Source organism: Anomaloglossus baeobatrachus, chromosome 6, assembly GCF_048569485.1.
Source record: "Anomaloglossus baeobatrachus isolate aAnoBae1 chromosome 6, aAnoBae1.hap1, whole genome shotgun sequence".
NCBI classification, from domain to species: domain Eukaryota; kingdom Metazoa; phylum Chordata; class Amphibia; order Anura; family Aromobatidae; genus Anomaloglossus; species Anomaloglossus baeobatrachus.
Window position 1 is genome coordinate 111,169,352 of NC_134358.1, and position 17,984 is coordinate 111,187,335.

Here is a 17,984-nt window from a genome sequence, read left to right on the forward strand (position 1 = left end):
GCTAGTGTAGAGAGCAGTGTGCATGCATGAGCTAGTGTAGAGAGCAGTGTAGAGAGCAGTGTGCATGCATGTGCTAGTGTAGAGAGCAGTGTATGCATGTGCTAGTGTAGAGAGCAGTGTGCATGTATGTGCTAGTGTAGAGAGCAGTGTGCATGCATGTGCTAGTGTAGAGAGCCGTGTGCATGCATGTGCTAGTGTAGAGAGCCGTGTGCATGCATGTGCTAGTGTAGAGAGCAGTGTGCATGCATGTGCTAGTGTAGAGAGCCGTGTGCATGCATGTGCTAGTGTAGAGAGCAGTGTGCATGCATGTGCTAGTGTAGAGAGCAGTGTGCATGCATGTGCTAGTGTAGAGAGCAGTGTGCATGCATGTGCTAGTGTAGAGAGCAGTGTGCATGCATGTGCCAGTGTAGAGAGCAGTGTGCATGCATGTGCTAGTGTAGAGAGCAGTGTGCATGCATGTGCTAGTGTAGAGAGCAGTGTGCATGCATGTGCTAGTGTAGAGAGCAGTGTGCATGCATGAGCTAGTGTAGAGAGCAGTGTGCATGCATGTGCTAGTGTAGAGAGCAGTGTGCATGCATGAGCTAGTGTAGAGAGCAGTGTGCATGCATGAGCTAGTGTAGAGAGCAGTGTGCATGCATGAGCTAGTGTAGAGAGCAGTGTGCATGCATGTGCTAGTGTAGAGAGCAGTGTGCATGCATGTGCTAGTGTAGAGCAGTGTGCATGCATGAGCTAGTGTAGAGAGCAGTGTGCATGCATGTGCTAGTGTAGAGAGCAGTGTGCATGCATGTGCTAGTGTAGATCAGTGTGCATGCATGAGCTAGTGTAGAGAGCAGTGTGCATGCATGTGCTAGTGTAGAGAGCAGTGTGCATGCATGTGCTAGTGTAGAGAGCAGTGTGCATGCATGAGCTAGTGTAGAGAGCAGTGTGCATGCATGTGCTAGTGTAGAGAGCAGTGTGCATGCATGTGCTAGTGTAGAGAGCAGTGCATGCATGTGCTAGTGTAGAGAGCAGTGTGCATGCATGAGCTAGTGTAGAGAGCAGTGTGCATGCATGTGCTAGTGTAGAGAGCAGTGTGCATGCATGTGCTAGTGTAGAGAGCAGTGTGCATGCATGTGCTAGTGTAGAGAGCCGTGTGCATGCATGTGCTAGTGTAGAGAGCAGTGTGCATGCATGTGCTAGTGTAGAGAGCAGTGTGCATGCATGTGCTAGTGTAGAGAGCAGTGTGCATGCATGTGCTAGTGTAGAGAGCAGTGTGCATGCATGTGCTAGTGTAGAGAGCAGTGTGCATGCATGTGCTAGTGTAGAGCAGTGTGCATGCATGTGCTAGTGTAGAGAGCAATGTAGAGAGCAGTGTGCATGCATGAGCTAGTGTAGAGAGCAGTGTGCATGCATGAGCTAGTGTAGAGCAGTGTGCATGCATGAGCTAGTGTAGAGCAGTGTGCATGCATGTGCTAGTGTAGAGAGCAGTGTGCATGCATGTGCTAGTGTAGAGCAGTGTGCATGCATGTGATAGTGTAGAGCAGTGTGCATGCATGAGCTAGTGTAGAGAGCAGTGTGCATGCATGTGCTAGTGTAGAGAGAGCAGTGTGCATGCATGTGCTAGTGTAGAGAGCAGTGTGCATGCATGTGCTAGTGTAGAGAGCAGTGTGCATGCATGTGCTAGTGTAGAGCAGTGTGCATGCATGTGCTAGTGTAGAGAGCAGTGTGCATGCATGTGCTAGTGTAGAGCAGTGTGCATGCATGTGCTAGTGTAGAGCAGTGTGCATGCATGTGCTAGTGTAGAGAGCAGTGTGCATGCATGTGCTAGTGTAGAGAGCAGTGTGTATGCATGTGCTAGTGTAGAGAGCAGTGTGCATGCATGAGCTAGTGTAGAGAGCCGTGTGCATGCATGTGCTAGTGTAGAGAGCAGTGTGCATGCATGTGTTAGTGTAGAGAGCAGTGTGCATGCGTGGTCTAGTGTAGAGAGCCGCGTGCATGCATGAGCTAGTGTAGAGAGCAGTGTGCATGCATGAGCTAGTGTAGAGCCGCGTGCATGCATGAGCTAGTGTAGAGAGCAGTGTGCATGCATGTGCTAGTGTAGAGCAGTGTGCATGCATGTGCTAGTGTAGACAGCAGTGTGCATGCATGTGCTAGTGTAGAGAGCAGTGTGCATGCATGTGCTAGTGTAGAGAGAGCAGTGTACATGCATGTGCTAGTGTAGAGAGCAGTGTGCATGCATGTGCTAGTGTAGAGAGCAGTGTGCATGCATGTGCTAGTGTAGAGCAGTGTGCATGCATGTGCTAGTGTAGAGAGCAGTGTGCATGCATGTGCTAGTGTAGAGCAGTGTGCATGCATGTGCTAGTGTAGAGAGCAGTGTGCATGCATGTGCTAGTGTAGAGAGCAGTGTGCATGCATGAGCTAGTGTAGAGAGCAGTGTGCATGCATGTGCTAGTGTAGAGAGCAGTGTGCATGCATGTGTTAGTGTAGAGAGCAGTGTGCATGCGTGGTCTAGTGTAGAGAGCCGCGTGCATGCATGAGCTAGTGTAGAGAGCAGTGTGCATGCATGAGCTAGTGTAGAGCCGCGTGCATGCATGAGCTAGTGTAGAGAGCAGTGTGCAGGCATGTCCTAGTATAGAGCAGTGTGCATGCATGTGCTAGTGTAGACAGCAGTGTGCATGCATGTGCTAGTGTAGAGAGCAGTGTGCATGCGCTAGTGTAGAGAGCAGTGTGCATACATGTGCTAGTGTAGAGCAGTGTGCATGCATGTGCTAGTGTAGAGAGCAGTGTGCATGCATGTGCTAGTGTAGAGCAGTGTGCATGCATGTGCTAGTGTAGAGAGCAGTGTAGAGAGCAGTGTGCATGCATGAGCTAGTGTAGAGAGCAGTGTGCATGCATGAGCTAGTGTAGAGAGCAGTGTGCATGCATGTGCTAGTGTAGAGAGCAGTGTGCATGCATGTGCTAGTGTAGAGAGCAGTGTGCATGCATGTGCTAGTGTAGAGAGCAGTGTGCATGCATGTGCTAGTGTAGATCAGTGTGCATGCATGAGCTAGTGTAGAGAGCAGTGTGCATGCATGTGCTAGTGTAGAGAGCAGTGTGCATGCATGTGCTAGTGTAGAGAGCAGTGTGCATGCATGAGCTAGTGTAGAGAGCAGTGTGCATGCATGTGCTAGTGTAGAGAGCAGTGTAGAGAGCAGTGTGCATGCATGATCTAGTGTAAAGAGCCGCGTGCATGCATGAGCTAGTGTAGAGAGCAGTGTGCATGCATGAGCTAGTGTAGAGAGCAGTGTGCATGCATGTGCTAGTGTAGAGAGCAGTGTGCATGCATGTGCTAGTGTAGAGAGCAGTGTGCATGCATGAGCTAGTGTAGAGAGCAGTGTGCATGCATGTGCTAGTGTAGAGAGCAGTGTGCATGCATGTGCTAGTGTAGAGAGCAGTGTGCATGCATGTGCTAGTGTAGAGAGCAGTGTGCATGCATGTGCTAGTGTAGATCAGTGTGCATGCATGAGCTAGTGTAGAGAGCAGTGTGCATGCATGTGCTAGTGTAGAGAGCAGTGTGCATGCATGTGCTAGTGTAGAGAGCAGTGTGCATGCATGAGCTAGTGTAGAGAGCAGTGTGCATGCATGTGCTAGTGTAGAGAGCAGTGTAGAGAGCAGTGTGCATGCATGATCTAGTGTAAAGAGCCGCGTGCATGCATGAGCTAGTGTAGAGAGCAGTGTGCATGCATGAGCTAGTGTAGAGAGCAGTGTGCATGCATGTGCTAGTGTAGAGAGCAGTGTGCATGCATGTGCTAGTGTAGAGAGCAGTGTGCATGCATGAGCTAGTGTAGAGAGCAGTGTGCATGCATGAGCTAGTGTAGAGAGCAGTGTGCATGCATGTGCTAGTGTAGAGAGCAGTGCATGCATGTGCTAGTGTAGAGAGCAGTGTGCATGCATGAGCTAGTGTAGAGAGCAGTGTGCATGCATGTGCTAGTGTAGAGAGCAGTGTGCATGCATGTGCTAGTGTAGAGAGCAGTGTGCATGCATGTGCTAGTGTAGAGAGCCGTGTGCATGCATGTGCTAGTGTAGAGAGCAGTGTGCATACATGTGCTAGTGTAGAGAGCAGTGTGCATGCATGTGCTAGTGTAGAGAGCAGTGTGCATGCATGTGCTAGTGTAGAGAGCAGTGTGCATGCATGTGCTAGTGTAGAGAGCAGCGTGCATGCATGTGCTAGTGTAGAGAGCAATGTAGAGAGCAGTGTGCATGCATGTGCTAGTGTAGAGAGCAGTGTGCATGCATGAGCTAGTGTAGAGAGCAGTGTGCATGCATGAGCTAGTGTAGAGAGCAGTGTGCATGCATGTGCTAGTGTAGAGAGTAGTGTGCATGCATGTGTTAGTGTAGAGAGCAGTGTGCATGCGTGGTCTAGTGTAGAGAGCCGCGTGCATGCATGAGCTAGTGTAGAGAGCAGTGTGCATGCATGAGCTAGTGTAGAGCCGCGTGCATGCATGAGCTAGTGTAGAGAGCAGTGTGCATGCATGTGCTAGTGTAGAGCAGTGTGCATGCATGTGCTAGTGTAGACAGCAGTGTGCATGCATGTGCTAGTGTAGAGAGCAGTGTGCATGCATGTGCTAGTGTAGAGAGAGCAGTGTGCATGCATGTGCTAGTGTAGAGCAGTGTGCATGCATGTGCTAGTGTAGAGAGCAGTGTGCATGCATGTGCTAGTGTAGAGCAGTGTGCATGCATGTGCTAGTGTAGAGCAGTGTGCATGCATGTGCTAGTGTAGAGAGCAGTGTGCATGCATGTGCTAGTGTAGAGAGCAGTGTGCATGCATGTGCTAGTGTAGAGAGCAGTGTGCATGCATGAGCTAGTGTAGAGAGCAGTGTGCATGCATGTGCTAGTGTAGAGAGCAGTGTGCATGCATGTGTTAGTGTAGAGAGCAGTGTGCATGCGTGGTCTAGTGTAGAGAGCCGCGTGCATGCATGAGCTAGTGAAGAGAGCAGTGTGCATGCATGAGCTAGTGTAGAGCCGCGTGCATGCATGAGCTAGTGTAGAGAGCAGTGTGCAGGCATGTCCTAGTGTAGAGCAGTGTGCAGGCATGTCCTAGTGTAGAGCAGTGTGCATGCATGTGCTAGTGTAGACAGCAGTGTGCATGCATGTGCTAGTGTAGAGAGCAGTGTGTATGCATGTGCTAGTGTAGAGAGCAGTGTGCATGCATGAGCTAGTGTAGAGAGCAGTGTGCATGCATGTGCTAGTGTAGAGAGCAGTGTGCATGCATGTGTTAGTGTAGAGAGCAGTGTGCATGCGCTAGTGTAGAGAGCAGTGTGCATGCGCTAGTGTAGAGAGCAGTGTGCATGCATGTGCTAGTGTAGAGCAGTGTGCATGCATGTGCTAGTGTAGAGAGCAGTGTGCATGCATGTGCTAGTGTAGAGCAGTGTGCATGCATGTGCTAGTGTAGAGAGCAGTGTGCATGCATGTGCTAGTGTAGAGCAGTGTGCATGCATGTGCTAGTGTAGAGAGCAGTGTAGAGAACAGTGTGCATGCATGAGCTAGTGTAGAGAACAGTGTGCATGCATAAGCTAGTGTAGAGAGCAGTGTGCATGCATAAGCTAGTGTAGAGAGCAGTGTGCATGCATGTGCTAGTGTAGAGAGCAGTGTGCATGCATGTGATAGTGTAGAGAGCAGTGTGCATGCATGTGCTAGTGTAGAGAGCAGTGTGCATGCATGTGATAGTGTAGAGAGCAGTGTGCATGCATGTGATAGTGTAGAGAGCAGTGTGCATGCATGTGATAGTGTAGAGAGCAGTGTGCATGCATGTGCTAGTGTAGAGAGCAGTGTGCATGCATGAGCTAGTGTAGAGAGCAGTGTGCATGCATGTGCTAGTGTAGAGAGCAGTGTGCATGCATGTGCTAGTGTAGAGAGCCGTGTGCATGCATGTGCTAGTGTAGAGAGCAGTGTGCATACATGTGCTAGTGTAGAGAGCAGTGTGCATGCATGTGCTAGTGTAGAGAGCAGTGTGCATGCATGTGCTAGTGTAGAGAGCAGTGTGCATGCATGTGCTAGTGTAGAGAGCAGCGTGCATGCATGTGCTAGTGTAGAGAGCAATGTAGAGAGCAGTGTGCATGCATGAGCTAGTGTAGAGAGCAGTGTGCATGCATGAGCTAGTGTAGAGAGCAGTGTGCATGCATGAGCTAGTGTAGAGAGCAGTGTGCATGCATGTGCTAGTGTAGAGAGTAGTGTGCATGCATGTGTTAGTGTAGAGAGCAGTGTGCATGCGTGGTCTAGTGTAGAGAGCCGCGTGCATGCATGAGCTAGTGTAGAGAGCAGTGTGCATGCATGAGCTAGTGTAGAGCCGCGTGCATGCATGAGCTAGTGTAGAGAGCAGTGTGCATGCATGTGCTAGTGTAGAGCAGTGTGCATGCATGTGCTAGTGTAGACAGCAGTGTGCATGCATGTGCTAGTGTAGAGAGCAGTGTGCATGCATGTGCTAGTGTAGAGAGAGCAGTGTGCATGCATGTGCTAGTGTAGAGCAGTGTGCATGCATGTGCTAGTGTAGAGAGCAGTGTGCATGCATGTGCTAGTGTAGAGCAGTGTGCATGCATGTGCTAGTGTAGAGAGCAGTGTGCATGCATGTGCTAGTGTAGAGCAGTGTGCATGCATGTGCTAGTGTAGAGAGCAGTGTGCATGCATGTGCTAGTGTAGAGAGCAGTGTGCATGCATGAGCTAGTGTAGAGAGCAGTGTGCATGCATGTGCTAGTGTAGAGAGCAGTGTGCATGCATGTGTTAGTGTAGAGAGCAGTGTGCATGCGTGGTCTAGTGTAGAGAGCCGCGTGCATGCATGAGCTAGTGAAGAGAGCAGTGTGCATGCATGAGCTAGTGTAGAGCCGCGTGCATGCATGAGCTAGTGTAGAGAGCAGTGTGCAGGCATGTCCTAGTGTAGAGCAGTGTGCAGGCATGTCCTAGTGTAGAGCAGTGTGCATGCATGTGCTAGTGTAGACAGCAGTGTGTATGCATGTGCTAGTGTAGAGAGCAGTGTGCATGCATGAGCTAGTGTAGAGAGCAGTGTGCATGCATGTGCTAGTGTAGAGAGCAGTGTGCATGCATGTGTTAGTGTAGAGAGCAGTGTGCATGCGCTAGTGTAGAGAGCAGTGTGCATGCATGTGCTAGTGTAGAGCAGTGTGCATACATGTGCTAGTGTAGAGAGCAGTGTGCATGCATGTGCTAGTGTAGAGCAGTGTGCATGCATGTGCTAGTGTAGAGAGCAGTGTGCATGCATGTGCTAGTGTAGAGCAGTGTGCATGCATGTGCTAGTGTAGAGAGCAGTGTAGAGAACAGTGTGCATGCATGAGCTAGTGTAGAGAACAGTGTGCATGCATAAGCTAGTGTAGAGAGCAGTGTGCATGCATAAGCTAGTGTAGAGAGCAGTGTGCATGCATGTGCTAGTGTAGAGAGCAGTGTGCATGCATGTGCTAGTGTAGAGAGCAGTGTGCATGCATGTGATAGTGTAGAGAGCAGTGTGCATGCATGTGCTAGTGTAGAGAGCAGTGTGCATGCATGTGATAGTGTAGAGAGCAGTGTGCATGCATGTGATAGTGTAGAGAGCAGTGTGCATGCATGTGATAGTGTAGAGAGCAGTGTGCATGCATGTGCTAGTGTAGAGAGCAGTGTGCATGCATGAGCTAGTGTAGAGAGCAGTGTGCATGCATGTGCTAGTGTAGAGAGCAGTGTGCATGCATGTGCTAGTGTAGAGAGCAGTGTGCATGCATGTGCTAGTGTAGAGAGCAGTGTGCATGCGTGGTCTAGTGTAGAGAGCAGCGTGCATGCATGAGCTAGTGTAGAGAGCAGCGTGCATGCATGAGTTAGTGTAGAGAGCAGTGTGCATGCATGAGCTAGTGTAGAGAGCAGCGTGCATGCATGAGTTAGTGTAGAGAGCAGTGTGCATGCATGAGCTAGTGTAGAGAGCAGCGTGCATGCATGAGCTAGTGTAGAGAGCAGCGTGCATGCATGAGTTAGTGTAGAGAGCAGTGTGCATGCATGAGCTAGTGTAGAGAGCCGTGTGCATGCATGAGCTAGTGTAGAGAGCAGTGTGCATGCATGTGCTAGTGTAGAGCAGTGTGCATGCATGTGCTAGTGTAGAGAGCAGTGTGCATGCATGTTCTAGTGTAGAGAGCAGTGTGCATGCATGTTCTAGTGTAGAGAGCAGTGTGCATGCATGTTCTAGTGTAGAGAGAGCAGTGTGCTTGCATGTGCTAGTGTAGAGAGAGCAGTGTGCATGCATGTGCTAGTGTAGAGAGCAGTGTGCATGCATGTGCTAGTGTAGAGAGCAGTGTGCATGCATGTGATAGTGTAGAGAGCAGTGTGCATGCATGTGCTAGTGTAGAGAGCAGTATGCATGCATGAGCTAGTGTAGAGAGCAGTGTGCATGCATGTGCTAGTGTAGAGAGCAGTGTGCATGCATGTGCTAGTGTACAGAGCAGTGTGCATGCATGTGCTAGTGTAGAGAGCAGTGTGCATGCGTGGTCTAGTGTAGAGAGCAGCGTGCATGCATGAGCTAGTGTAGAGAGCAGCGTGCATGCATGAGTTAGTGTAGAGAGCAGCGTGCATGCATGAGCTAGTGTAGAGAGCAGCGTGCATGCATGAGCTAGTGTAGAGAGCAGCGTGCATGCATGAGTTAGTGTAGAGAGCAGTGTGCATGCATGAGCTAGTGTAGAGAGCCGTGTGCATGCATGAGCTAGTGTAGAGAGCAGTGTGCATGCATGTGCTAGTGTAGAGCAGTGTGCATGCATGTGCTAGTGTAGAGAGCAGTGTGCATGCATGAGCTAGTGTAGAGAGCAGTGTGCATGCATGTTCTAGTGTAGAGAGCAGTGTGCATGCATGTTCTAGTGTAGAGAGAGCAGTGTGCATGCATGTGCTAGTGTAGAGAGAGCAGTGTGCATGCATGTGCTAGTGTAGAGAGCAGTGTGCATGCATGTGCTAGTGTAGAGAGCAGTGTGCATGCATGTGCTAGTGTAGAGAGCAGTGTGCATGCATGTGCTAGTGTAGAGAGCAGTGTGCATGCATGTGCTAGTGTAGAGAGCAGTGTGCATGCATGTGCTAGTGTAGAGAGCAGTGTGCATGCATGTGCTAGTGTAGAGAGCAGTGTGCATGCATGTGCTAGTGTAGAGAGCAGTGTGCATGCGTGGTCTAGTGTAGAGAGCAGCGTGCATGCATGAGCTAGTGTAGAGAGCAGCGTGCATGCATGAGTTAGTGTAGAGAGCAGCGTGCATGCATGAGCTAGTGTAGAGAGCAGCGTGCATGCATGAGTTAGTGTAGAGAGCAGTGTGCATGCATGAGCTAGTGTAGAGAGCAGCGTGCATGCATGAGCTAGTGTAGAGAGCAGCGTGCATGCATGAGTTAGTTTAGAGAGCAGTGTGCATGCATGAGCTAGTGTAGAGAGCCGTGTGCATGCATGAGCTAGTGTAGAGAGCAGTGTGCATGCATGTGCTAGTGTAGAGAGCAGTGTGCATGCATGTGCTAGTGTAGAGAGCAGTGTGCATGCATGTGCTAGTGTAGAGAGCAGTGTGCATGCGTGGTCTAGTGTAGAGAGCAGCGTGCATGCATGAGCTAGTGTAGAGAGCAGCGTGCATGCATGAGTTAGTTTAGAGAGCAGTGTGCATGCATGTGCTAGTGTAGAGAGCAGTGTGCATGCATGTGCTAGTGTAGAGCAGTGTGCATGCATGTGCTAGTGTAGAGAGCAGTGTAGAGAACAGTGTGCATGCATGAGCTAGTGTAGAGAACAGTGTGCATGCATAAGCTAGTGTAGAGAGCAGTGTGCATGCATGTGCTAGTGTAGAGAGCAGTGTGCATGCATGTGCTAGTGTAGAGAGCAGTGTGCATGCATGTGCTAGTGTAGAGAGCAGTGTGCATGCATGTGCTAGTGTAGAGAGCAGTGTGCATGCATGTGATAGTGTAGAGAGCAGTGTGCATGCATGTGCTAGTGTAGAGAGCAGTGTGCATGCATGTGATAGTGTAGAGAGCAGTGTGCATGCATGTGATAGTGTAGAGAGCAGTGTGCATGCATGTGATAGTGTAGAGAGCAGTGTGCATGCATGTGCTAGTGTAGAGAGCAGTGTGCATGCATGAGCTAGTGTAGAGAGCAGTGTGCATGCATGTGCTAGTGTAGAGAGCAGTGTGCATGCATGTGCTAGTGTAGAGAGCAGTGTGCATGCATGTGCTAGTGTAGAGAGCAGTGTGCATGCATGTGCTAGTGTAGAGAGCAGTGTGCATGCGTGGTCTAGTGTAGAGAGCAGCGTGCATGCATGAGCTAGTGTAGAGAGCAGCGTGCATGCATGAGTTAGTGTAGAGAGCAGTGTGCATGCATGAGCTAGTGTAGAGAGCAGCGTGCATGCATGAGCTAGTGTAGAGAGCAGCGTGCATGCATGAGTTAGTGTAGAGAGCAGTGTGCATGCATGAGCTAGTGTAGAGAGCCGTGTGCATGCATGAGCTAGTGTAGAGAGCAGTGTGCATGCATGTGCTAGTGTAGAGCAGTGTGCATGCATGTGCTAGTGTAGAGAGCAGTGTGCATGCATGAGCTAGTGTAGAGAGCAGTGTGCATGCATGTTCTAGTGTAGAGAGCAGTGTGCATGCATGTTCTAGTGTAGAGAGAGCAGTGTGCTTGCATGTGCTAGTGTAGAGAGAGCAGTGTGCATGCATGTGCTAGTGTAGAGAGCAGTGTGCATGCATGAGCTAGTGTAGAGAGCAGTGTGCATGCATGTTCTAGTGTAGAGAGCAGTGTGCATGCATGTTCTAGTGTAGAGAGAGCAGTGTGCTTGCATGTGCTAGTGTAGAGAGCAGTGTGCATGCATGTGCTAGTGTAGAGAGCAGTGTGCATGCATGTGCTAGTGTAGAGAACAGTGTGCATGCATGTGCTAGTGTAGAGAGCAGTGTGCATGCATGTGCTAGTGTAGAGAGCAGTGTGCATGCATGAGCTAGTGTAGAGAGCAGTCTGCATGCATGTGCTAGTGTAGAGAGCAGTGTGCATGCATGTGCTAGTGTACAGAGCAGTGTGCATGCATGTGCTAGTGTAGAGAGCAGTGTGCATGCGTGGTCTAGTGTAGAGAGCAGCGTGCATGCATGAGTTAGTGTAGAGAGCAGCGTGCATGCATGAGCTAGTGTAGAGAGCAGCGTGCATGCATGAGTTAGTGTAGAGAGCAGTGTGCATGCATGAGCTAGTGTAGAGAGCAGCGTGCATGCATGAGCTAGTGTAGAGAGCAGCGTGCATGCATGAATTAGTTTAGAGAGCAGTGTGCATGCATGAGCTAGTGTAGAGAGCAGCGTGCATGCATGAGCTAGTGTAGAGAACAGTGTGCATGCATAAGCTAGTGTAGAGAGCAGTGTGCATGCATGTGCTAGTGTAGAGAGCAGTGTGCATGCATGTGCTAGTGTAGAGAGCAGTGTGCATGCATGTGCTAGTGTAGAGAGCAGTGTGCATGCATGTGCTAGTGTAGAGAGCAGTGTGCATGCATGTGATAGTGTAGAGAGCAGTGTGCATGCATGTGCTAGTGTAGAGAGCAGTGTGCATGCATGTGATAGTGTAGAGAGCAGTGTGCATGCATGTGATAGTGTAGAGAGCAGTGTGCATGCATGTGATAGTGTAGAGAGCAGTGTGCATGCATGTGCTAGTGTAGAGAGCAGTGTGCATGCATGAGCTAGTGTAGAGAGCAGTGTGCATGCATGTGCTAGTGTAGAGAGCAGTGTGCATGCATGTGCTAGTGTAGAGAGCAGTGTGCATGCATGTGCTAGTGTAGAGAGCAGTGTGCATGCATGTGCTAGTGTAGAGAGCAGTGTGCATGCGTGGTCTAGTGTAGAGAGCAGCGTGCATGCATGAGCTAGTGTAGAGAGCAGCGTGCATGCATGAGTTAGTGTAGAGAGCAGTGTGCATGCATGAGCTAGTGTAGAGAGCAGCGTGCATGCATGAGCTAGTGTAGAGAGCAGCGTGCATGCATGAGTTAGTGTAGAGAGCAGTGTGCATGCATGAGCTAGTGTAGAGAGCCGTGTGCATGCATGAGCTAGTGTAGAGAGCAGTGTGCATGCATGTGCTAGTGTAGAGCAGTGTGCATGCATGTGCTAGTGTAGAGAGCAGTGTGCATGCATGAGCTAGTGTAGAGAGCAGTGTGCATGCATGTTCTAGTGTAGAGAGCAGTGTGCATGCATGTTCTAGTGTAGAGAGAGCAGTGTGCTTGCATGTGCTAGTGTAGAGAGAGCAGTGTGCATGCATGTGCTAGTGTAGAGAGCAGTGTGCATGCATGTGCTAGTGTAGAGAACAGTGTGCATGCATGTGCTAGTGTAGAGAGCAGTGTGCATGCATGTGCTAGTGTAGAGAGCAGTGTGCATGCATGAGCTAGTGTAGAGAGCAGTCTGCATGCATGTGCTAGTGTAGAGAGCAGTGTGCATGCATGTGCTAGTGTACAGAGCAGTGTGCATGCATGTGCTAGTGTAGAGAGCAGTGTGCATGCGTGGTCTAGTGTAGAGAGCAGCGTGCATGCATGAGCTAGTGTAGAGAGCAGCGTGCATGCATGAGTTAGTGTAGAGAGCAGTGTGCATGCATGAGCTAGTGTAGAGAGCAGCGTGCATGCATGAGCTAGTGTAGAGAGCAGCGTGCATGCATGAGTTAGTGTAGAGAGCAGTGTGCATGCATGAGCTAGTGTAGAGAGCCGTGTGCATGCATGAGCTAGTGTAGAGAGCAGTGTGCATGCATGTGCTAGTGTAGAGCAGTGTGCATGCATGTGCTAGTGTAGAGAGCAGTGTGCATGCATGAGCTAGTGTAGAGAGCAGTGTGCATGCATGTTCTAGTGTAGAAAGCAGTGTGCATGCATGTTCTAGTGTAGAGAGAGCAGTGTGCATGCATGTGCTAGTGTAGAGAGAGCAGTGTGCATGCATGTGCTAGTGTAGAGAGCAGTGTGCATGCATGTGCTAGTGTAGAGAGCAGTGTGCATGCATGTGATAGTGTAGAGAGCAGTGTGCATGCATGTGCTAGTGTAGAGAGCAGTGTGCATGCATGAGCTAGTGTAGAGAGCAGTGTGCATGCATGTGCTAGTGTAGAGAGCAGTGTGCATGCATGTGCTAGTGTAGAGAGCAGTGTGCATGCATGTGCTAGTGTAGAGAGCAGTGTGCATGCGTGGTCTAGTGTAGAGAGCAGCGTGCATGCATGAGCTAGTGTAGAGAGCAGCGTGCATGCATGAGTTAGTGTAGAGAGCAGCGTGCATGCATGAGCTAGTGTAGAGAGCAGCGTGCATGCATGAGTTAGTGTAGAGAGCAGTGTGCATGCATGAGCTAGTGTAGAGAGCAGTGTGCATGCATGAGCTAGTGTAGAGAGCAGCGTGCATGCATGAGCTAGTGTAGAGAGCAGCGTGCATGCATGAATTAGTTTAGAGAGCAGTGTGCATGCATGAGCTAGTGTAGAGAGCCGTGTGCATGCATGAGCTAGTGTAGAGAGCAGTGTGCATGCATGTGCTAGTGTAGAGCAGTGTGCATGCATGTGCTAGTGTAGAGAGCAGTGTGCATGCATGAGCTAGTGTAGAGAGCAGTGTGCATGCATGTTCTAGTGTAGAGAGCAGTGTGCATGCATGTTCTAGTGTAGAGAGAGCAGTGTGCATGCATGTGCTAGTGTAGAGAGAGCAGTGTGCATGCATGTGCTAGTGTAGAGAGCAGTGTGCATGCATGTGCTAGTGTAGAGAGCAGTGTGCATGCATGTGCTAGTGTAGAGAGCAGTGTGCATGCATGTGCTAGTATAGAGAGCAGTGTGCATGCATGTGCTAGTGTAGAGAGCAGTGTGCATGCATGTGCTAGTGTAGAGAGCAGTGTGCATGCATGTGCTAGTGTAGAGAGCAGTGTGCATGCATGTGCTAGTGTAGAGAGAGCAGTGTGCATGCATGTGCTAGTGTAGAGAGCAGTGTGCATGCATGTGCTAGTGTAGAGAGCAGTGTGCATGCATGTGCTAGTGTAGAGAGCAGTGTGCATGCATGTGCTAGTGTAGAGAGCAGTGTGCATGCATGTGCTAGTGTAGAGAGCAGTGTGCATGCATGTGCTAGTGTAGAGAGCAGTGTGCATGCATGTGCTAGTGTAGAGAGCAGTGTGCATGCATGTGCTAGTGTAGAGAGCAGTGTGCATGCATGTGCTAGTGTAGAGAGCAGTGTGCATGCATGTGCTAGTGTAGAGAGCAGTGTGCATGCATGTGCTAGTGTAGAGAGCAGTGTGCATGCATGTGCTAGTGTAGAGAGCAGTGTGCATGCGTGATTTAGGTTTTCAACTCTGAACAGGAGCAATCTTTGGGTGTCCGGAGCAAAAACCGGTTTGTTAACAAAGGACTTCATACACCGGTAATATGCTATTCGCTTTGTATTCCACTTTCTCCACCGGGTAGTGCACCGACACCGCGCCACTATTTCTCTTTTCTTTTTTTAAAACAAACTGCGGGCAGCGAGCAGAAAGGGGTTTTCTGAAACCGGAAAATTCTTCAAGGTGAGCAAAGTTCAGGCGCTTGTTTTCCCAAACACCTGAAACGCTACGATCGCTACCAGAATCTACATTTTTTTGTGAGTCCACAATGTAATGTATATGAAATACTAATATAAATTTTACAGACAAGTATCTTCATGCAAATTTGCATCAAACACTGATAAGCAGAAATTGCCAGAAAATTCAAATCTATGACTGAAATATATATACACAGTGGGGTGTGCAGAGAAACCTCTTAAGACGAGACATTTCCATGTTCCTCTCGTCTATGTTCACGTGTGAATTAAAGACAAATGTGATTTGTGAATGGAGACTGTGATTTCTGGATGATGGAATCTGCTCCATCTGTCATAAATGTATTCGACATTCTTCTCTAGTGATCATTGTCGCTGGAACCGTAGCATACAATGGATGTTATTGGGGAAGAGGTCAGCATTTTTGTATCCGCATCATGGTATCAATAAATTGCCTAATTTAAATGCAGGGGGTTGATGAGATGAGCGGCTACTTTCCCCGTATGTACAGTAATAATGAGCGTTAGTATGCACTGCGATGAGGGAAGTAATAACATCTCCTGAAAGTCTTGTTTTTATGCTTGTTAGGTAAAGCATGCGGTTGCCATTGTTTTGTGATACAAATTTTGTCAAACCAGTTTTTAAAGGGGAAATACATTTCAAAAATGTGTTATGTATATGAAAATTAATTGGCACAGGCACATGACAAGGACGCTGGAATTCACAGTCATATGGTCATAGCACATACGGTTTTTGACATGTATTTTTTATGCATTTAATAAGCACACAAAAAAATGTGATAAAAGGCAGGGGCAGGATCACACATTACAGATTCGCCTAATCTTCCTGACAGCTCTCCCCCCCCCCTTCCCCACACACACACATTTTACCCCCTACTCCCCCCAACCCACTTCCCTTATGTAACATTGGTTCATGCATAAGAAGTTGGGAGGTCATTTCAGCATTCTGTTTATTAGCCTGGATAAAAACACGTTTGGCTTTAAAACAAGACCTAGATCACAGCTCTCGCTGAGATAGCACCATTTAAACTCCCGTCATGAGTGAAAAGCTGCGGAAACGCACACTACTTTCTTTTAAAGGGAATCAGTCAGCAGCATGAGATAGGGGCTGAGACCCTGATTCCTAAGATATATCACTTAGTTTACTGGTTACAGCAGTTGTGACAGACTCAAAGTTTTCTCAGCTGCAGATTTAGCAGAGCTCAGAATGTTGAGCCCTGTATAACCATGCCCACAGCACAGCTTTCTTTGTACAATACATATTGACAGCAGAGTTTTCCTAATCCATGTTGGGGGTGTGGTTGGACAAGGAAGCATGGGGCAGATAGTGATTAAAGTGAACCGGTCAGGTCCAATATGCACCCAGAACCACGAGCAGTTCTGGGTGCATATTTCTAATCTCTGCCTAATTGTGCCTGTATGTAGTAGCATAGATAAAGAAATCTTCAGGAAAAGTATTTCTAAAGATCCTTTATGATATGCTAATGAGCGCAGGGACTAGTTGCAAGGGCGATGGTTCCTTTGCTCAATTCCGTCCCTTTAGCCCCGACAGGAGTGTGCTAACATGCTATCCAATGCCTATTGCTCAGTGTCATCATCGGCAGTGACTCGCGTACCTGTGTCCGTTGTGTATCCTAATAATGCCGGGCTTAGAATCAGTGCATACTACACCAGTTTAAAGCCGTGATGCGTACACCCAACGTAATAATGCGCAAGACCGGAAATCCAGGGACTTCTGATTATGTGCACTGAGCCGAAAACCAGTGTCAGCCGCGGTGACAGCAGAGAGGTGAGCGACCATGCCTCTGACGCTGCACATTCCTTAGGATGTTAGCATGGCCACAGGGCTGCGCTTAGATGCTAAGGGGGCCAATTAGCCAAGGGAACGAACGCCCTTGCAACTAGTCTGTGGCCTCATTAGCATATAATAAAGGATCTTTAGAAATACTTTTTCTAAGGATTTCTTTATCTATGCCACTAGATATAGGGACGGTTAGGCAGGGATTAGTAATATGCACCCAGGACTGCTCGTGGTTCTAGGTATATATTGCACCTGACAAGTTCCTTTTAAAAACTGAATTTATTGAAATACAATCATAGCTTAATAAGTGACACATCCTTGGAAGCAGGGTCTCAGCTGCTACACTATGCTGCTCTTAGAACAAACAAAAACTCTGCTGACAGATCCTCTATACACCTGCGATTTTTGGGGCAGTCTTGACCTAAAACTGAGATTATTAGCTGTAAACCAATCCCTAGACCTAGCCTGAAATCTTGTCATTTGTAGGCATTATGTATCTGGTATGTGATGTGCCTTCTTGCGAGGTCCCTTTTTAGTAGGACACTTCCATCACACTTGACACATGTAATGTTTATCCTTGTTTCTTTTTTTTAAAGATGATACATGTTGATGCCAGCCCAAGTCCCTCTAGAAGATTAATCCTGCTGAAAATCAAGCACTTTGATCCTTCAAGTCTTTGAACTTTTACCTTTGACAAGAGGTGACTGAATATAAAGAAGACTACTTCCTTTTTACTGCATTTTTACTAGTGTGCATTGTGGCGCATGGTGATAGCTGTCTGAGCACATGCAGCTGACATGCTTTGTTAGTCATACTGGAAAAACGCAGGCGTCAGGACAAAATTCCATGTTACTTTTCTCTTATGCTTTCCACGATTTCCCAGGTCCTCATGTATTGTGCAATAACAGTTCTAAATGCATGATAGGGCCTCCTGGATGTGTTTACCAAATGCATTGGGATAAGAAGGAACACTTCCATTACATTGCCATTCGTGACATCAGGATACTATGCACTGTGATTTGAAGAATGGCAGCATGGCTCCACATGCTTCACCCGAAGGACTGCGAAACAGGAACTCTGTATATTTATTACCTTGTTTCCTTTCTGTGAATGTCTTCTGATGGGTGCAATGGACAGGTACAAAAATCTCAAACCCAGGCGGTAACAGAACGCAAGTTGTATATAGTTATTGATAGTATAGAGGCGAGTGTGTGTGATACGCTAGGCTCTAGGCAAGGCCCACTCTCTGCCTATAGCGAGTGTGTGTGATACGCTAGGCTCTAGGCAAGGCCCACTCTCTGCCTATAGCGAGTGTGTGTGATACGCTAGGCTCTAGGCAAGGCCCACTCTCTGCCTATAGCGAGTGTGTGTGATACGCTAGGCTCTAGGCAAGGCCCACTCTCTGCCTATACAAAAAATTCAGGTGGCTGTTTTCTTAGGATGGACGAATTCCATAGTTCATTTTGCAATTTACTATCTGGATTAGTGACATCACTAAAGTGCCTCGTACCTTAGTGAAGTCATAAGCGTCGGTCTCCAAAATGTCAGGAATACCTGCAAAATGGCTGCCCCCACGTCAGTGGTGAATACACTTGAATCAGGGCTTTATATCAGAAGGGGGGGTTTCTGAATGTGCTGCAAGTCTTTTCATAAGCCCCGAGTACAACATTATATGTAGGGTTTTTTCTTCCCATCTGAAGC

At 48.5% G+C, this 17,984-nt stretch overlaps 1 protein-coding gene across 1 annotated transcript in view; it reads left to right on the forward strand.

Moving 5' to 3' along the window:
* The window catches only part of UBE2W (ubiquitin conjugating enzyme E2 W), an 87,618-nt gene extending 70,028 nt beyond the window's left edge, over positions 1 to 17,590 (forward strand). The window contains exon 6 of the mRNA XM_075353164.1: positions 16,880 to 17,590. Coding sequence (XP_075209279.1) covers positions 16,880 to 16,893 — 14 coding nt within the window. The 3' untranslated portion in view covers positions 16,894 to 17,590. The remainder of the gene's footprint in view (positions 1 to 16,879) is intronic.
* Positions 17,591 to 17,984: the final 394 nt, after the last annotated feature.